The sequence below is a fragment of the Rhinoderma darwinii genome, chromosome 9 (assembly GCF_050947455.1).
Source record: "Rhinoderma darwinii isolate aRhiDar2 chromosome 9, aRhiDar2.hap1, whole genome shotgun sequence".
Taxonomy (NCBI): Eukaryota; Metazoa; Chordata; class Amphibia; order Anura; family Rhinodermatidae; genus Rhinoderma; species Rhinoderma darwinii.
This window is the reverse complement of record NC_134695.1, coordinates 92,703,481-92,718,083: the sequence shown is the minus strand read 5'-3', so window position 1 is coordinate 92,718,083 and position 14,603 is coordinate 92,703,481. Positions and strand designations below refer to the sequence as shown.

At 43.7% G+C, this 14,603-nt stretch overlaps 1 protein-coding gene across 9 annotated transcripts in view; it reads left to right on the top strand.

Annotated features, from left to right (window-relative positions):
- ZFHX3 (zinc finger homeobox 3) overlaps nt 1–14,603 on the top strand; it is a 718,852-nt gene that overhangs the window by 663,795 nt on the left and 40,454 nt on the right. For 8 of the 9 annotated variants that reach the window (XM_075838516.1, XM_075838515.1, XM_075838512.1 and 5 more), the window contains 2 exons: nt 3,608–6,363; nt 7,252–7,748. In XM_075838516.1, coding sequence (XP_075694631.1) covers nt 3,654–6,363; nt 7,252–7,748 — 3,207 coding nt within the window. In that variant the 5' untranslated portion in view covers nt 3,608–3,653. Of the gene's footprint in view, nt 1–3,607; nt 6,364–6,572; nt 6,662–7,251; nt 7,749–14,603 lie in introns of those variants that run through there. The other variant, XM_075838520.1, reaches the window with a different exon arrangement.

Sequence of the window (14,603 nt, the reverse complement as noted above, 5' to 3'; positions counted from 1 at the left end):
ATATACTGTACCTTTTCTTCAAGTATATTGAAATCCGTGGTTTACTAGGCAGTTGACTAGTCTTATCAATGCAACTGTATAAAAAAAGTTTACTGCATGGTATTTTCAATGAGAGTCATTAAACTTCTAAAAATGTATAGGCATAAAGCTTCATATAACTCCGGGGCATATGTTTAGGGGAACATATCAAGCGATCCCGTCAGCCTAAGGGCTTATTCACACGAGCGCTGAATACGTCCGAGTGATGGCTGTTAAAACAACGGCCGTGTGAACAGCCCCATTGAAATACATGCGTCCGTGTGACGGCCGTTGTTTTAATGGACCATGTGAAGCGTCCGTTGAAAAATAGAACGTGTCCAATTTTCTTCTTTTTTCACGGATCCCTCGATAGACTCAATGCTATAGTGATCCGTGAACACGGTTCCCGCAAGCGTGAAACTCGGACGTGAAGAGACAGACGTTTTTCACGTTCCGAGTTTCCCCACGTTCGTGTGAATAAGCCCTTAGTGCCCTAAAGCCTGTTTCAGACGGTCGATTGTACCCCATGTTTAACTGTCATATCATGGACCAACCTAACAACCAATGCAGCCGCAGTTCTACGAAACCAAAGATAGATCTTCATGGAACCCTGTGGTGATCTAAGTTATGTTCCCTAGAACCACAGGTTTCTTCTTTTTATTGATTATTTTTGGTCTTCTTCCTCCTTCAGTCACGTATGAGTCGGGATGATTTGGCAGTTCTGTGCTGGATTATCAAATTCCAGAATTTTCTTGTTCGACTTGGCAAAACGTCAACTGTTCCCATGTATTTCCATTTCTTGAATGCACAGCACACGTAAATCTAGTGTTGTAGTGTTAAAGGGCACAACACACTGGAAACTTTTTTAGTAAATATCCCTTTACATTGATGGAATATTGTCATTTCAAGTGTCCCAAAGGTTATCAGGTTTATTGGCTCATCTACGTAAATCAATGACATAAGTCGAGACACTCTTTTCAAATCATCTAGTGCTGGGATCGAGGGAGGTCCATAGGGTTCTCCGTCCTGTATTTGCATGACAGACCTCCTAGGTTCTAGATAAACTCTAGAAATGAAGAATCAATAGGATTGTGAAAAGGCTGCGATCTGGCCAGGGACTAAATCAATAGTTGGATTTATCTGTCAGATCAGAATGTCGGAGCACCTGGCAGAGAGACCGCACACACATCTACCAAGACTTTTTCTTTCTAGTCTTGCGAAGCTCCAGGGCGCATGGTTGAGTAAAACAGCTTGCCAATACAGACAGAGCTCTGCCCCATTCAGCTGTGTCTGTGTGAAACAGGCTGGCACGGGCCTCTGCTGGTGATCCCCAGGCTGTAACCGAGCTGCCAGCAGTCTTGTTTGGTATGGTAACTCCTTTAGCTTCCTGCTGTTAGAAAAGCTGTTTATGCTAATGAGCCTATTAAGATTTGAAGGCCTTTTGCCATTCTCGGTGTCTGTGCGTGTGTGCTGTGCCCCATTAATGAGCATGCACAGGGCAACTCTTGTTTGTATTGTCATGGTGCCAATTCCGGCACCCTTTGCCAGAGCAACAGGAAGAGAGACATCTGTTGATGGCAGCCTCTCACCTCGTGTCTTTTCCTGCTGGGAGAAATACACACAGTGAGGTCTAAGAAACTGTGTAGGAAGCACTTGTAACTTTTACCAAGATGCCGCCACTGTGTAATGTGTACATTTGCTGGAGAGCTGCTGGAAAAAGCAGAGACGGGAACTTGCTTGTTTACAGTATTGCCCGAGTCCAGGCGTCGCAAAGCTTTCTAAAAAGCGCAGAGTTGGCACTTTTCTCATGCAATTCATTCACATTTTTTTGCAAGGAATAGTACCATCTATACATACCCAATATGAAGGTCAAATATATTGGGGGTCAAACATAAAGCTTTGCGCATCTTGATTCTCTTGTACATTCGTTTTCTTTTCCGGTAACGCCAGTAGTACTCTGCAGCAATTATTATTTTCCTTTTTATGAAACTTTCTAATTTTCCTTTTTTATTGCCCTTTTTTCTTTTCTTTTTTGGTGTGTTGCCAACCTGCCTCTTGTGAGCAAACTGCCTAATTAACACTGTTCTAATTAACAATTTCAGATTACACAGTGCCGTTGTTTAGATTTAATCCTGTGGATGTCAGGGTGGCACCGACCCCCCCCCCCTCCTTGCGCATTTGTTTAGCGCTATTGTTTTCCCTTTTTTTTCTGCAAAATTGTTTCCTGCCCAGCATTGGCACGCTGCCACGAGTGGTACACATGTGTTCAGATGGGGATATTTACATAAATGAGAACGGATCAGAAGTCATCTCGTGCCTTTATTACCATGTAATGATGATTTGGCATTCAGTACTTTGATTACAGCGCAGGTTTCCAACTTGTTGAACCTATCTGTAAAAAGAGATGAGCTGTCTGCAGCTCTATAGTGTGGAACTACAAGACTTGTGTTGGCATGATATACTTGTGCTTGAGTTCAATTACTGAAGAAATGCGGGTAGTCTTTTTTTGCTGTCAGATTTTCAGCCACTAGGAGAGGGTATCTTGCTGGCTTCAAGCAGAACACACAGCTGAGGAACACATTGCCTTCAATGTCCGCACTCTGATTGGAGGTCATTGATTTTACGGGAAAACATGTTTTATAGACAGAGTGCTGATCGACCAGCGGAGTTTGACTTCTGCTTCCTTAAGTGAGAGCTGCCTCTCTCCTATTGACTGACAATCAGAGTAAGAGATGAAAGCTAAAAGAGGTAAATAAAAGGAGCAGTAAAAGGAACTGGCCGATGGCTCTACAGACATATTCGCAGCATTGCTGGGCATAGATGATACGGAACTGCAAGTCCTTATGATAGGACACACCATTCTGAATGCACAGGAGATAACGGTGTGTTCTGAATTGCTCTTGTTCTTCATCATCAAGATCTTTCGCTTCTGTTGTTCTAAATAAGTTGCGTTGAAGTGGAACATTTGGTTCTGGAAAGTGATTGGTCTACTCTTGGGTTCACATATTGATGAACTGGACTTAATTTTAGACCTTTCTTCTCTCCTTGACCAAGGGAGCACAACAGGTTTTGCATCGATAAACAAGTCCCTAGTGCCCAGTCAAAGTGTTTCTCTCCTCTCGCTGCCTCCCCTTCCCACAGCTTCCTGGAACTTACCAAGCTTTTATGGCATTGATTTTGCAATTAGCCTGTTAACCCTTTCGCCCTTCTAGCCTTGCCAGTGCTACTGGACTGAGCTGTCAATCACTCAAGTCAAGACTTAATGGGTAACATTGTGGGGAAATGGCATATGAATTTGGCACTTGTAGCAAGTCCAGCCCATAGCTATGTTAAATTATGAAAATTTTGGTGCCAAACCAGTAATGGTGAACTATGAAACTTAATTCAGTGGACAATTGTTAACTACATCACGGGAGTTTTATTTCTGCTAGCTACAGTTTCACTTAAAGGCCAGGGTCATTTAGGAATGTATACCAAGGCATCTTACACATTTTATATAAGTAATGCTACTTGAATTGGTTGCTGAATTGAATTATTTTTATTTAGTTACTTCATCTAGAGTAATACTTTTTTTCTTCCATTCTTGCAGATCCGAGCCGTATTGGGTGCAATGAACTCTACGTGCAGAGCTCGCCATGGAAGGCTGTGACACTTCTGTCATCGCTGGGAAGGACAATGGATGCAGCGCTTCTCGAAACCAAAAATGGACTGAACTCAACAGCGCCCTCCACCTTGACCAATCTGGCAGCATGGAGCACCCCAACATGGAAAGCTGTGGGTCTCTGGAAAGTCTGAGTGACTCATTCAATGAATGCGTCGCTGAAAGCGCTAACCCATCCGGTGCCATCTCGCAGTCTCCCAGCAGAGCAGTCTGTTGCAACGAATGTTCATCCTCCTTTCCTAGTTTACAGGACTATATGGAGCACCGCTGCCCAGGTAGTCGGCCATCTCTTGCGCTGAAGGAGGAAAGCGAGAGTGATGTTAGTGAGGAAGGGGAGGAGGAAAGTGACGTTGAGAATTTGGCAGGTGAAATAGTGTATCAACCTGACGGTTCTGCTTACATAGTGGAAAGTGTCAGCCAACTACTCCAAAGTGGTGAAGCCTGTGACAGTACCCCAAGCGAGGCACTTCTTTCCCTCTACAAAAATTCCTTGCCTAATGCAACAGGGAAGTCTGAGGAGACATCCTCTGTGGGCCCTTCTTATCCCCAAATTATTAATACTTTCCACATAGCCTCGTCTTTCAGGAAGTGGTTTGAGAATTCTGACAAATCTTTCCTGGATACCTCTACCCTTGCGGGCGTAAGCCCTGTCCTGCATAGCTTCCGTGTTTTTGATGTGCGCCACAAAAGCAACAAGGATTACTTAAACAATGATGGTTCTGCCAAAAGCTCATGTGTATCCAAAGATGTACCCAACAATGTAGATCTGTCCAAATATGATGGCTTTGTACTGTATGGTAAGAAGAAACCCATCCTAATGTGTTTTTTGTGCAAACTTTCCTTTGGCTATGTGCGGTCATTTATCACCCATGCTGTGCATGACCATAGAATGACTCTAAGTGAGGATGAGCGTAAGATTCTTAGTAACAAGAACATTTCTGCCATCATTCAAGGGATTGGGAAAGATAAGGAACCTCTTGTTAGTTTTCTGGAACCAAAAAACAAAAGCTTTCAGCATCCAATACTTTCTTCTGCCAACACTACTGGACCTGGTAATCGTTTTTATGGGAAATTTAGTGGCATTTGCGTGGAGGGCGATGAAGCCTTGCAGGCTAGCCTAGCACTTCTAAAAGACAATGACACTACTTCCAGTAGGGCAGATCAGGCACAGCCCAATGTTGTGTCTCAAAACACCCTGCTTAATCTTGGAGGGTTGACAAACTCCTCTTTTAACACCACCATAAACTCTGTCTCTTTAAGCTCCACCGGCTCTTGTACTACCAAACCTTCTTCTAGCAAGGACCGCGAAATGACAGAGTCCGAAAAGCATTTAATGGGAGTACAAGAGGACATATCAGAAAGGATGGAGGCAGATGATGATGATGAGGAGGAGGAGGAGTTGGATGAAGAAGAGATGGAGGAGGAAGTTGATGAGGAGGGGGAGGATTGCAAAGCACTGTTTCCACGTGGGCTTGAGGATAACTTTGTGGACAGGCCTCAGGATGAGTCTGGGGTGTTTGCCGAGAGCAGCGGCAAAAAGGACCTCGCTCTCACAAACCAAAGTATTTCTAACTCTAATTTAATGCCTAATGTGTCCCAGCCTATGGTAAGGGGCACACCTTCTACATGTTCTTCTTCCTTCGTTGTCTTTGATGGTGCACACAGGAGGAACCATTTAAGCTTTAACAGTGATGGTGTTGGTGCCAGTATGTTGGAGGGAGGGAGAAAATTGGACTTTGATGAAAGTGCCAATAGGGACAATGCCACAGCACCTGAACCAAATGAAAGTGCAGAGGGAGAGGATGGAAGCTTTGCCACCCACCACCAGCATGCTGATAACTCCTGCGAGCTTGGCGTAGGGGATTGCCCTTCTGGGAGTGGGGTGGAGTGTCCAAAGTGTGACACTGTACTAGGCTCTTCACGCTCCCTTGGTGGACACATGACTATGATGCACTCTCGGAACTCATGTAAGACTCTTAAGTGTCCAAAGTGTAACTGGCATTACAAATACCAGCAGACGCTGGAAGCTCACATGAAAGAAAAGCACCCTGAGCCGGGTGGTTCTTGTGTCTACTGCAAATCTGGGCAGCCTCATCCCCGTCTTGCCCGGGGAGAGAGCTATACCTGTGGTTACAAGCCGTTCCGTTGTGAGGTCTGTAATTACTCCACCACTACCAAAGGCAATCTCAGTATTCATATGCAGTCGGACAAGCATCTGAACAACATGCAGAATCTACAGAACGGAGGGAGTGAGCAAGTCTTCAGCCACTCTGCCGGGGTTGCGGTTGCTGCTGCCACTGCGGCGGCTGCTGCTGCTGCTGCTTCCAACATAAGTAACTCTTGCGGGGCCCCTTCTCCTACTAAACCAAAAACCAAACCCACCTGGCGTTGTGAAGTGTGTGATTATGAAACCAATGTCGCTAGGAACCTGCGCATACATATGACTAGTGAGAAGCACATGCACAATATGATGCTGCTTCAACAAAATATGACCCAAATACAACATAACAGGCACTTGGGTATCAGCAGCCTACCCTCTCCCGCCGAAGCGGATCTCTATCATTTCTACCTAGCACAAAACATGAATCTCAAGATGGACAGTCCAGCTAATGAGTCACAGTATATAATGGGAGGGTTCCAGCTTGATCCTACCAGTCCTATGCCAGGGATGGCTCCCACAGTAGGTAAGAAGTGAAAATCTCATCTTAACACGGGTGAACTGGAATAGTATTTTACATGTTTAGCTAATGATTTTTTATTTTTTTCCTATTAAAAATTTACCTTTCGACAAGCTTTCTTGACTAGGCAGGTTTACTTCTATACAAATTTTAGTAACTTTTAATTTTCATTTTGTATTTGTTTTTCATTTTCAAAGTATAAGTTCCATCTACTGCTGAGGTGGCAAGTGTAGACCAAGTAACAATAAATATGAAGACTAAAGTAAGCAAAAGGAAGAAACCAGCTGCCCTAAGCATTTTCCGGGTATGACTATATGATAAATACAGGCCAACCCAGGCGCATTTGCACATTACTGTGAGAGTGGTCCTGAACTCCATTTAACGTGGTGTTCACTTTTATGATAAAATCTGATTTTATCTACACTGTTCTGTTTATTTTACACGTCAGACATATTCTTGAGATTCCATTGAGCTTTAACTAAGATTGCACATTTAATAGTCTCGGAATGATCATGTTCAGTAGTCACAGTCGGGAGTTGAGCTCTGGGGCTTTTATACACCATTGTCTCCCTTGTTGAGGTTTTCTTATTTATTAGCTCCAGATGGTAACATTTCTCTTACGAACTTCAGAATGGATCTTTGTGGCTTTGTATTGATTATTACTATTAAAAAACATTGGGGTCTGTTTTGTTTTTGGGCCATGTAGAGGGAGATGACAAGAGCTGAACATTGGAAGTGCTAGATGTTACAGATATCTATTTATCTGATGTTTGCTAATGATGATAGATATGATGATGAGAAGAGGGGATATACTTATATATTCAATTTTGTTTTAGATAGTTTTATTGAGTTTTTGACAATATGTAAATTGTTCTTTTTTTTTTTCACTTGAAGTAGGTGGTGAAATCCCATTGGACATGCGACTGGGAGGTGGACAGCTGGTGTCAGAGGAACTCATGAACCTGGGTGAGAGTTTCACGCAAACCAACGACCCTTCCCTCAAACTTTTCCAGTGTGCAGTGTGTAACCGCTTCAGTACGGATAACCTGGACATGCTTGGCCTCCATATGGGAGCAGAGCGCAGTCTGCCTGAGGAAGAATGGAAGTCGGTGGTGGGAGATTGTTACCAGTGTAATTTATGTCGTTATAACACTCAGCTGAAGGCCAACTTTCAGTTGCATTGTAAAACTGACAAACATGTTCAGAAGTACCAGCTTGTGGCTCATATCAAAGAAGGTGGCAAAGCCAATGAGTGGAGGTTGAAATGTGTTGCCATTGGGAACCCAGTGCATCTCAAGTGCAATGCTTGTGACTATTACACCAACAGCCTGGACAAGCTCCGTCTGCACACTGTGAACGCCAGACACGAGGCCAGCCTCAAGCTGTACAAGGTAAAATACCAACCTATAAACCCATACGTGAATTACATGTGCCCACATTTGTTAATGCTTTGTTATACACGATTGTACTTGGATAGTTCTATGTGCTATGATTGTGATTGATATTTTTTGTTGTAATACATACATAGGTGGCAGTATTCAGTATATGTATCTGGATCTTCAGGTTGACCATTATTTTACCAAATGGGTCCTTTTGAGGTTCAGGTTTCTATGGCAGCTAGACAGTAATAAATCTCTAACTCAACCAGTATCCATTCATTGTGATGACGCCTTTAGCCATAAATTTGGAGCCCATTTTTAATTTTTCTTGAATGACATAATGCACATTCATCAAACACTGTTTCCAATTATTGTTTCGTATAATATGGGCGATGGCGCAGGGTAATAGCAAAAGTTCATATCTATCTATTTATAATTTTTCCACTGCTCTGCATTTGTCCTAATATGTCCAAGACCCCCACCCCCTTCCTTTCCAGGCTATCATGGCTCTGGTTCTCTAACAACTCTGTGCTGTAAGAATAGAGGCAGTGAAAATCCCGTAAATAGCCTTTTGCTCGCCCCATAGAATTCCTCCAGACGTTTCTATTGATTTTCGCTGGACTTAAAGCCTTACCCTCCTCTCTAATCATTCCATAATGGCTTTAGTATGAACGGTCAGGTACATTTCCCCATAAATCTCGGCCGGCTTATTCCACCTACCTTCCATCCACACACATTGCATACTCTCTGCAAACTAACATATCTTTTATTTCTTCTACACTCTATTTAATGGGAATGTCATAGTGCAGCTTCTCCCTGTCTCCCCCGACTCTCTGACCACACTCCTGTGAGGGAGAAAAGACCGTGGACGAGAGTGGTCCTCAGACCAAGAGTTCACATCTGAGGTGGATTGAGATTGATTGCATGTTATGTTTCCTCTTGCAAATGTAATCCATTAGGCTGGCACATCTATAATCAGGTTAGAGCAGAGTTAACTGCATGTAATCAACTTCTACACTGTCAGATACAGAAAATCCCTCCAGATGCTAGAATAGTGTGCAAAACAAAGCTATGTGCATCCAGGAGTGCAAAGAAGTGGCCTTTCTCTCAGTGGGGGCACAAGTCCAAGGGGCCACGTCTGGAAAGACAATTTAGAGCTAGTAAAGAAGCAGCAATCTGGTTTTGGTTAAAGGTGAATATGGAATAACTTGGCTTTTTTTCCCTGCATGGTCTCTGACCGCATCCAGCCTGTTAATGACTTAATTTGCCTTTTCCAAGCTGACCAATGTAAAAGGGAGAAAAAAGTCCGTAGCAAAGCGTGTGGTCCATTTTCTTGTTTCTCAATCAGGGATCAGAGAGTTTATATTCGTCTTCTGACATTCTTTTTTTTTTTTTTTTTTAGATAATGTGATGTGCATAGAACTATAACGTTCCACGCTCTAATAGTGTTCCAGCAACTTTAGGGAGGGGACTGAGAAAACGCTTTGGCGCTGTATTTATTACTGTAGAAACAGAATAAAATGCAGTATAGGGATTGTGAGCGCCGCCTTGGACAGGGACCTATTGTGATTATAATCTGTGTACATCACTGCAGATTATGTTGGTGCAGATTATGTGGGTAAAGGATCCTCACCAGCCTGCTGCTACGATAAGCAAGCTGGATAAAGCTATACATACAAGTAAAAATTCTACATATATTTATTTTTTTTAGAATAATTTTTTTTATTCAAATTTCTATTTGGAAGTATTGCTTTCTCATTGTAGCATCACGTTGGTGAGGATCCTTTACTATATAGTAGACGCTACACTTCATCTCATATGCAGAATGGATAATGCAGGGTTGGACATATTCCTGATGAGATGCATTATAATTTATAGATGTAATGTGTAATATATATATATATATATATATATATATATATATATATATATATATATATAAACACACACACACATATTATCTTGGTTTGCTATGCTATTAGCTTGCTGGGTTCTGGACTCTACATAATTATGCCCACTTTTAAGATTTTGCCTATAGCTACTTGACACTTGGGTGAAGACTGTTCCAGGTTATTTTTATAGAATAGCTGGAGTTCAGAGTATGTGACTAGAACATGAGCAGGGTAAGGTCGTATTGGCACACCGTGCATGTTCAGTGACAAGGTCAATTACGCAATGTGTAGAAATGGAAACACAAGGGCTTGTGAGCTATTGTGGGCACACTTCCGTGCATAGGAGACCCCCTATGTGGCCTTGTTCTTGCCTGTATAAATGAATTGAATTATTTTGTTTTGGATTGTTTTGTGTTTACTCTTTGTGCCAGTCTGATCGTTTTCTCTGTATCAATTCCTGCTGGTTGTGTTTGGACATTTTATGTTGATCCCAATGATGCCCGCTAAGGCTTCGTTCACATCTGCGTCAGGGTTCTGTTCTGGCGACCATTTGTCTCCGTTGTGCAAGGGTTCCATAGTTTTGACGGAATGAATAGCGCAGTCGACTACGGTATTGGTCCGTCAAAACGACGGAACCCCTGCACAACTGAGACAAACGGAAACCATTGCACTGAATCCGTCACCATTGAGATCAATGGTGACGCAAACGGAAACCTATGGTTTCCGTTTGTTTCAGTCAGGGTTCCGTTCTGACGGGAAGCTCCGACGGAACCATAGAACGGAACCCTGACGCAGATGTGAACGAAGCCTTTTTTAGTGATCTGCAGTCTGCTATTTATCACTGATTGTTTGAGGTTCAGATTGTAGTGAATACCAATAGAGTGCTTTTGATTGTTTCCGACGTTGAAGCAAGGCACAGATAGCAAAGAATTTTTTCAGTACAGTAAGGGCTTGTCCATACGTAACGGAATTGCTGCGTATTTTCTGTCCGGAATTGCGGACGCAAAATCCGCAGCGGGATACAGTAGCAGCGAAGTGCGTGTGATTGAACAAATTTCATCCACTGCCTGCACAAAAATTCAGTCCAGGAATTCCAGGAAAACACTGCAGAATATCATACAGTGGTAGAAATAACATCACAGGAAGAAATCTCACCATCACAAAGACCTTGAAAATAAATGCAGCAAAAATCTGCACTTCAGTTTTTAGAAACTTTTACTTGTCATCACGTTATGAGTCTATCTTTGGCCGGCTCGAGGGTTTCTAACTATATTTGCTCTAGGTACTGTAGTTTCTTGCTGTTGCACCTATGCAGATTTATTGCACACAATATATTATGGTTGTTGCTTTGTCATTTGTTGTCTACACCACGATTGCCAATTTTTATCGGTTTCATATAGAGAATACTGTGCCGGTATTCTATTTGCTTTCTAGGCATTATCAACACTAAGGCCGGGTCCACACGTTCCATGTTCGGTTCGTGATATACGGACCGTATGTCGGCAGTATTTCCCGTACTGAACACACAGCAGGGAACCGGGCTCCTAGCGTCATAGTTATCTATGACGCTAGGTGTCCCTGCCTCGCTGCGGGAAAACTGTCCCGTACTGAAAACATGATTACAGCACGGGACAGTTTTCCCGCGGAGAGGCAGGGACACCTAGCGTCATAGATAACTATGACACTAGGAGCCCGGTTCCCTGGAGTGTGTTCGGTCCGTGAAATACTGCCGACATACGGTCTGTGAACATGCTCGTGTGAATCCGGCCTTAAAAGAGTATAAGTTGCTCACTACCTGCTGCCATATATAGATCTGTGTGTTGTTATTATTACCCCTAAACACAGAGACAGATGTGGATTAACCAACAGTGCAATGTGCATAAAACTACAACACTCAGTCTGCAATAAACTGGAGTGGGGGTTTCTCCAAAAAGAAACATTTTTACATTATTTACCTGGGATGCCTTAGCCTTATAGCCAACAGGCCTATAGAGTAACCACCGTGATCAATGATCCTTTCATCCTTCAACACCCAGTGAACACCCTGTAGTTGCACTTTAATAGATCGTTTGATATATAAGTCGAACAGGTTTTTTCTATTTCCGGTAACACTGGGCTGTTTATGGTTGGCATTAGATGAATATATGAGGGAGATCTAAATCTATCGATCGGACTGTGACCACTAGGTCGCTTGCATTGTCAGATCTGGGTGTAATGTCTGAGGCTGCGGGCTGTCAGCTCCAACCTCCCCCTGACAGCCGCAGCCACGAGTCGTCCACTCACCCCTGCCGGATCCCGTAGCGTGCGCGCACACGCTCATGCCCACTCTTAAAGGGGCAGCGCGCGCACCGGACCTCATGGACGAACCTGGACTATAAGAGGGGTCCAGCCCCCTAGTTCTATGCCTGAGCGTTGTTGTGTTTCCTTAGTCTGTCTATGCAAATGGTCCCCTAGTGTTTCCTGCTCCCAGTGTTTCCTGTTCCCGTACCTGTATCCCGATCTAGTGCCGTGCTTGCTATTGTCGTTCCGTGCTGGATACCACGCTTGTCTGCTTCTCCATGCCTGACGTCCACCTGCTGCCTAGTTCCTGCCAACCTACTGTCCGTGCTGCCACAGGTACCCTATATCCTATAGACTCAGACCTGCGTCCTGTTGGCCAGCTGCCTTACCGCCAAGGTGGTACGGCCCAGTGGGTCCACAGACCCTTCGTGACACGGTTTCTGCACGGCAGGATTTCGGGTTACTTCCAGTAGCAACGAGAGACTCCTGAATACCCATTTCCATATTGTAGAACCGGTGGCAGGATAACTGTTGATATGTTGATTCAGCATAATTGATGCAGCCTCGTTTCCCACAGTTGATGAGGATTAGAGGAGCCTAGTGTAACAGTCTCATTTTCTGGTCCCAAAGCACACTTGTTTTAATGTGTTTCAGTTAATGAGGTAGAAGGGAGGAGGAGGTGTCGCTGAACGTATGCAGACCTCTTTGGCAGCGAGTCTGAACGTGCCACATTCCGCAGATTGAAACGGCTACTACTACTAGTACTGGTTTCGGTGGTCACAGCCGGGACTTTAAGAAGATCACTATTGTCTATTCTATTGCTCCTTTTTATAGCACGAGAACCTTAACCACTTCAGTGCTGTGCTCGCGGAGCTGCATCTGCTCAGTGTTCACTCTCCTGGCAATGTTCCTTCGTGTTTGTCATATTCAATAGACTGGGAAATGACAAGGCTCAGGCCTTTGGGGACTGTTCTGATGGATAGGCCACATAAAACTAACAAAATGCAGGCGCTCGATCTGGCAGCTTGCAACCATATGGGGAGCTTCTGTTTGTCTAGTGGGGAAGGTGGAGTGTCGGCTCTCGCCATATAATGGGGCCATACTCAGCTACAAGTGAAAGCTGTTATCTCTGGACTGGCACAACTCCAGTCCCCCTGGCACATGCCGGCTGACGGCTCACAGCAGCACGTGACGCTTTTCCCCAAGGCAAAGCCACCGTTGGTTTAAGTAGGCATTAAACAATTACCCAGGCTTTACTGCTCCTCACCTTCCGCAGATTGGCTCTATAAATTGTCAGCCTGCTGACATTTTAATGTGAATTATGTCATGTGGTATCCCCTTTGATTTGAACATGCCTCAGTTTGTAAATACATGAGGCACTCAAAGGCTTGTGGTTAGTATACACACAAGAGGCCTCAGGGTTTTTGGTGGGGGAAAGCGCAGGCGATGGTTCTCTCGTTCTTTCTTCTTCTCCCTCTCTCCGTCTGTCTCTTTTTCTGCACCGACTTCTATCTTAAAGAGACCATTTCGATTTTTGGCCTCTGTGTAATCATCCCTCGGCAGTGCTGCAGAATGAAGCTTCTAATCCTGCACAAAGCTGCTTTGCTCGTGTCTGTTTATGATAAATTAGACGGAGAAACTTGGGTGTGATTTTATTCGTTCCCACTCGTACATGCCTCCTGCTGTCATTTGCAGGGGGAAAAAAAGAGCAAGAGCAGATTTTTGCAGATTTGCGAGCCTTATGTGTCAAGCCGGATATCAACAACTGTACTTTTTTTTTTTTTTTTAATACAGAATGGCTAGAGAATGCGCTGTGCCAGAAAAAAAATACTAGCCTTGGGGCGTGCAAACGTAACACTAGAGCCTGACATTTTAGAGAATTTTTGGCCAGTTAACGAACTTTTATTTTGTACTAATGGTAATTTCATTACCATTAGTACAATGATTATTTCATCCACATGTTTTACTTAGAAGTATTTGTTATTTTCTTCCATAACCACAGTCACCATAGTATACATTTGTGTGTCATTCTACCTTTGTGAACAACCAGAGCATTGTTTTCCATTTATATCAATCATTTTAACTATCGGTATATATACAAATGTAGCAGAGCCAAGTTTGTCACTTGACACAAGTCTTTGGGGGAGATGTATCAATAGAATGATAGTTGGAGTAAGATCTGCTTAATTTAATCAGCGGCGCCCACCACTTATTAAATCAGGCGCATCTTTGGCTGACCGTGCGCCTTGGAAGGGAAATCCACACCAGCTACGAATTGGCTTCGATTTCGGCCACAATTTACGCCAGTTCCTGGTATAAAAATTATAGTATTTGTTGAGCCACAACAGGTCACCCCCCCCCCCCCCTTTGCTCAGTCTCACCTACTTTTTGGAGAAGTGACGTGGACAACGTAAATGCATTTTTTTGCGCAAATTGAGACTTGTAATTCACTCTATGGTTTTACATAGGACTGCTGGTAACTAAGTGCCTTATCTTAATGACGGTTTTTACGCAAACTTTAGGCTAGGGTGACACAGCACGGCCAAAAATCGCTGTGTTGCACTGCCTTCATTGCAAGTAATAAGTGAATGTGGTCACGTTATGAAAGTGTCTCAAACCTGCTCGATTTCTTGCATCTCTGGAGTTGTTGCAACTTGCGTCTGCAGACAGCGCGAACACAGTGACCTTTGGCCGT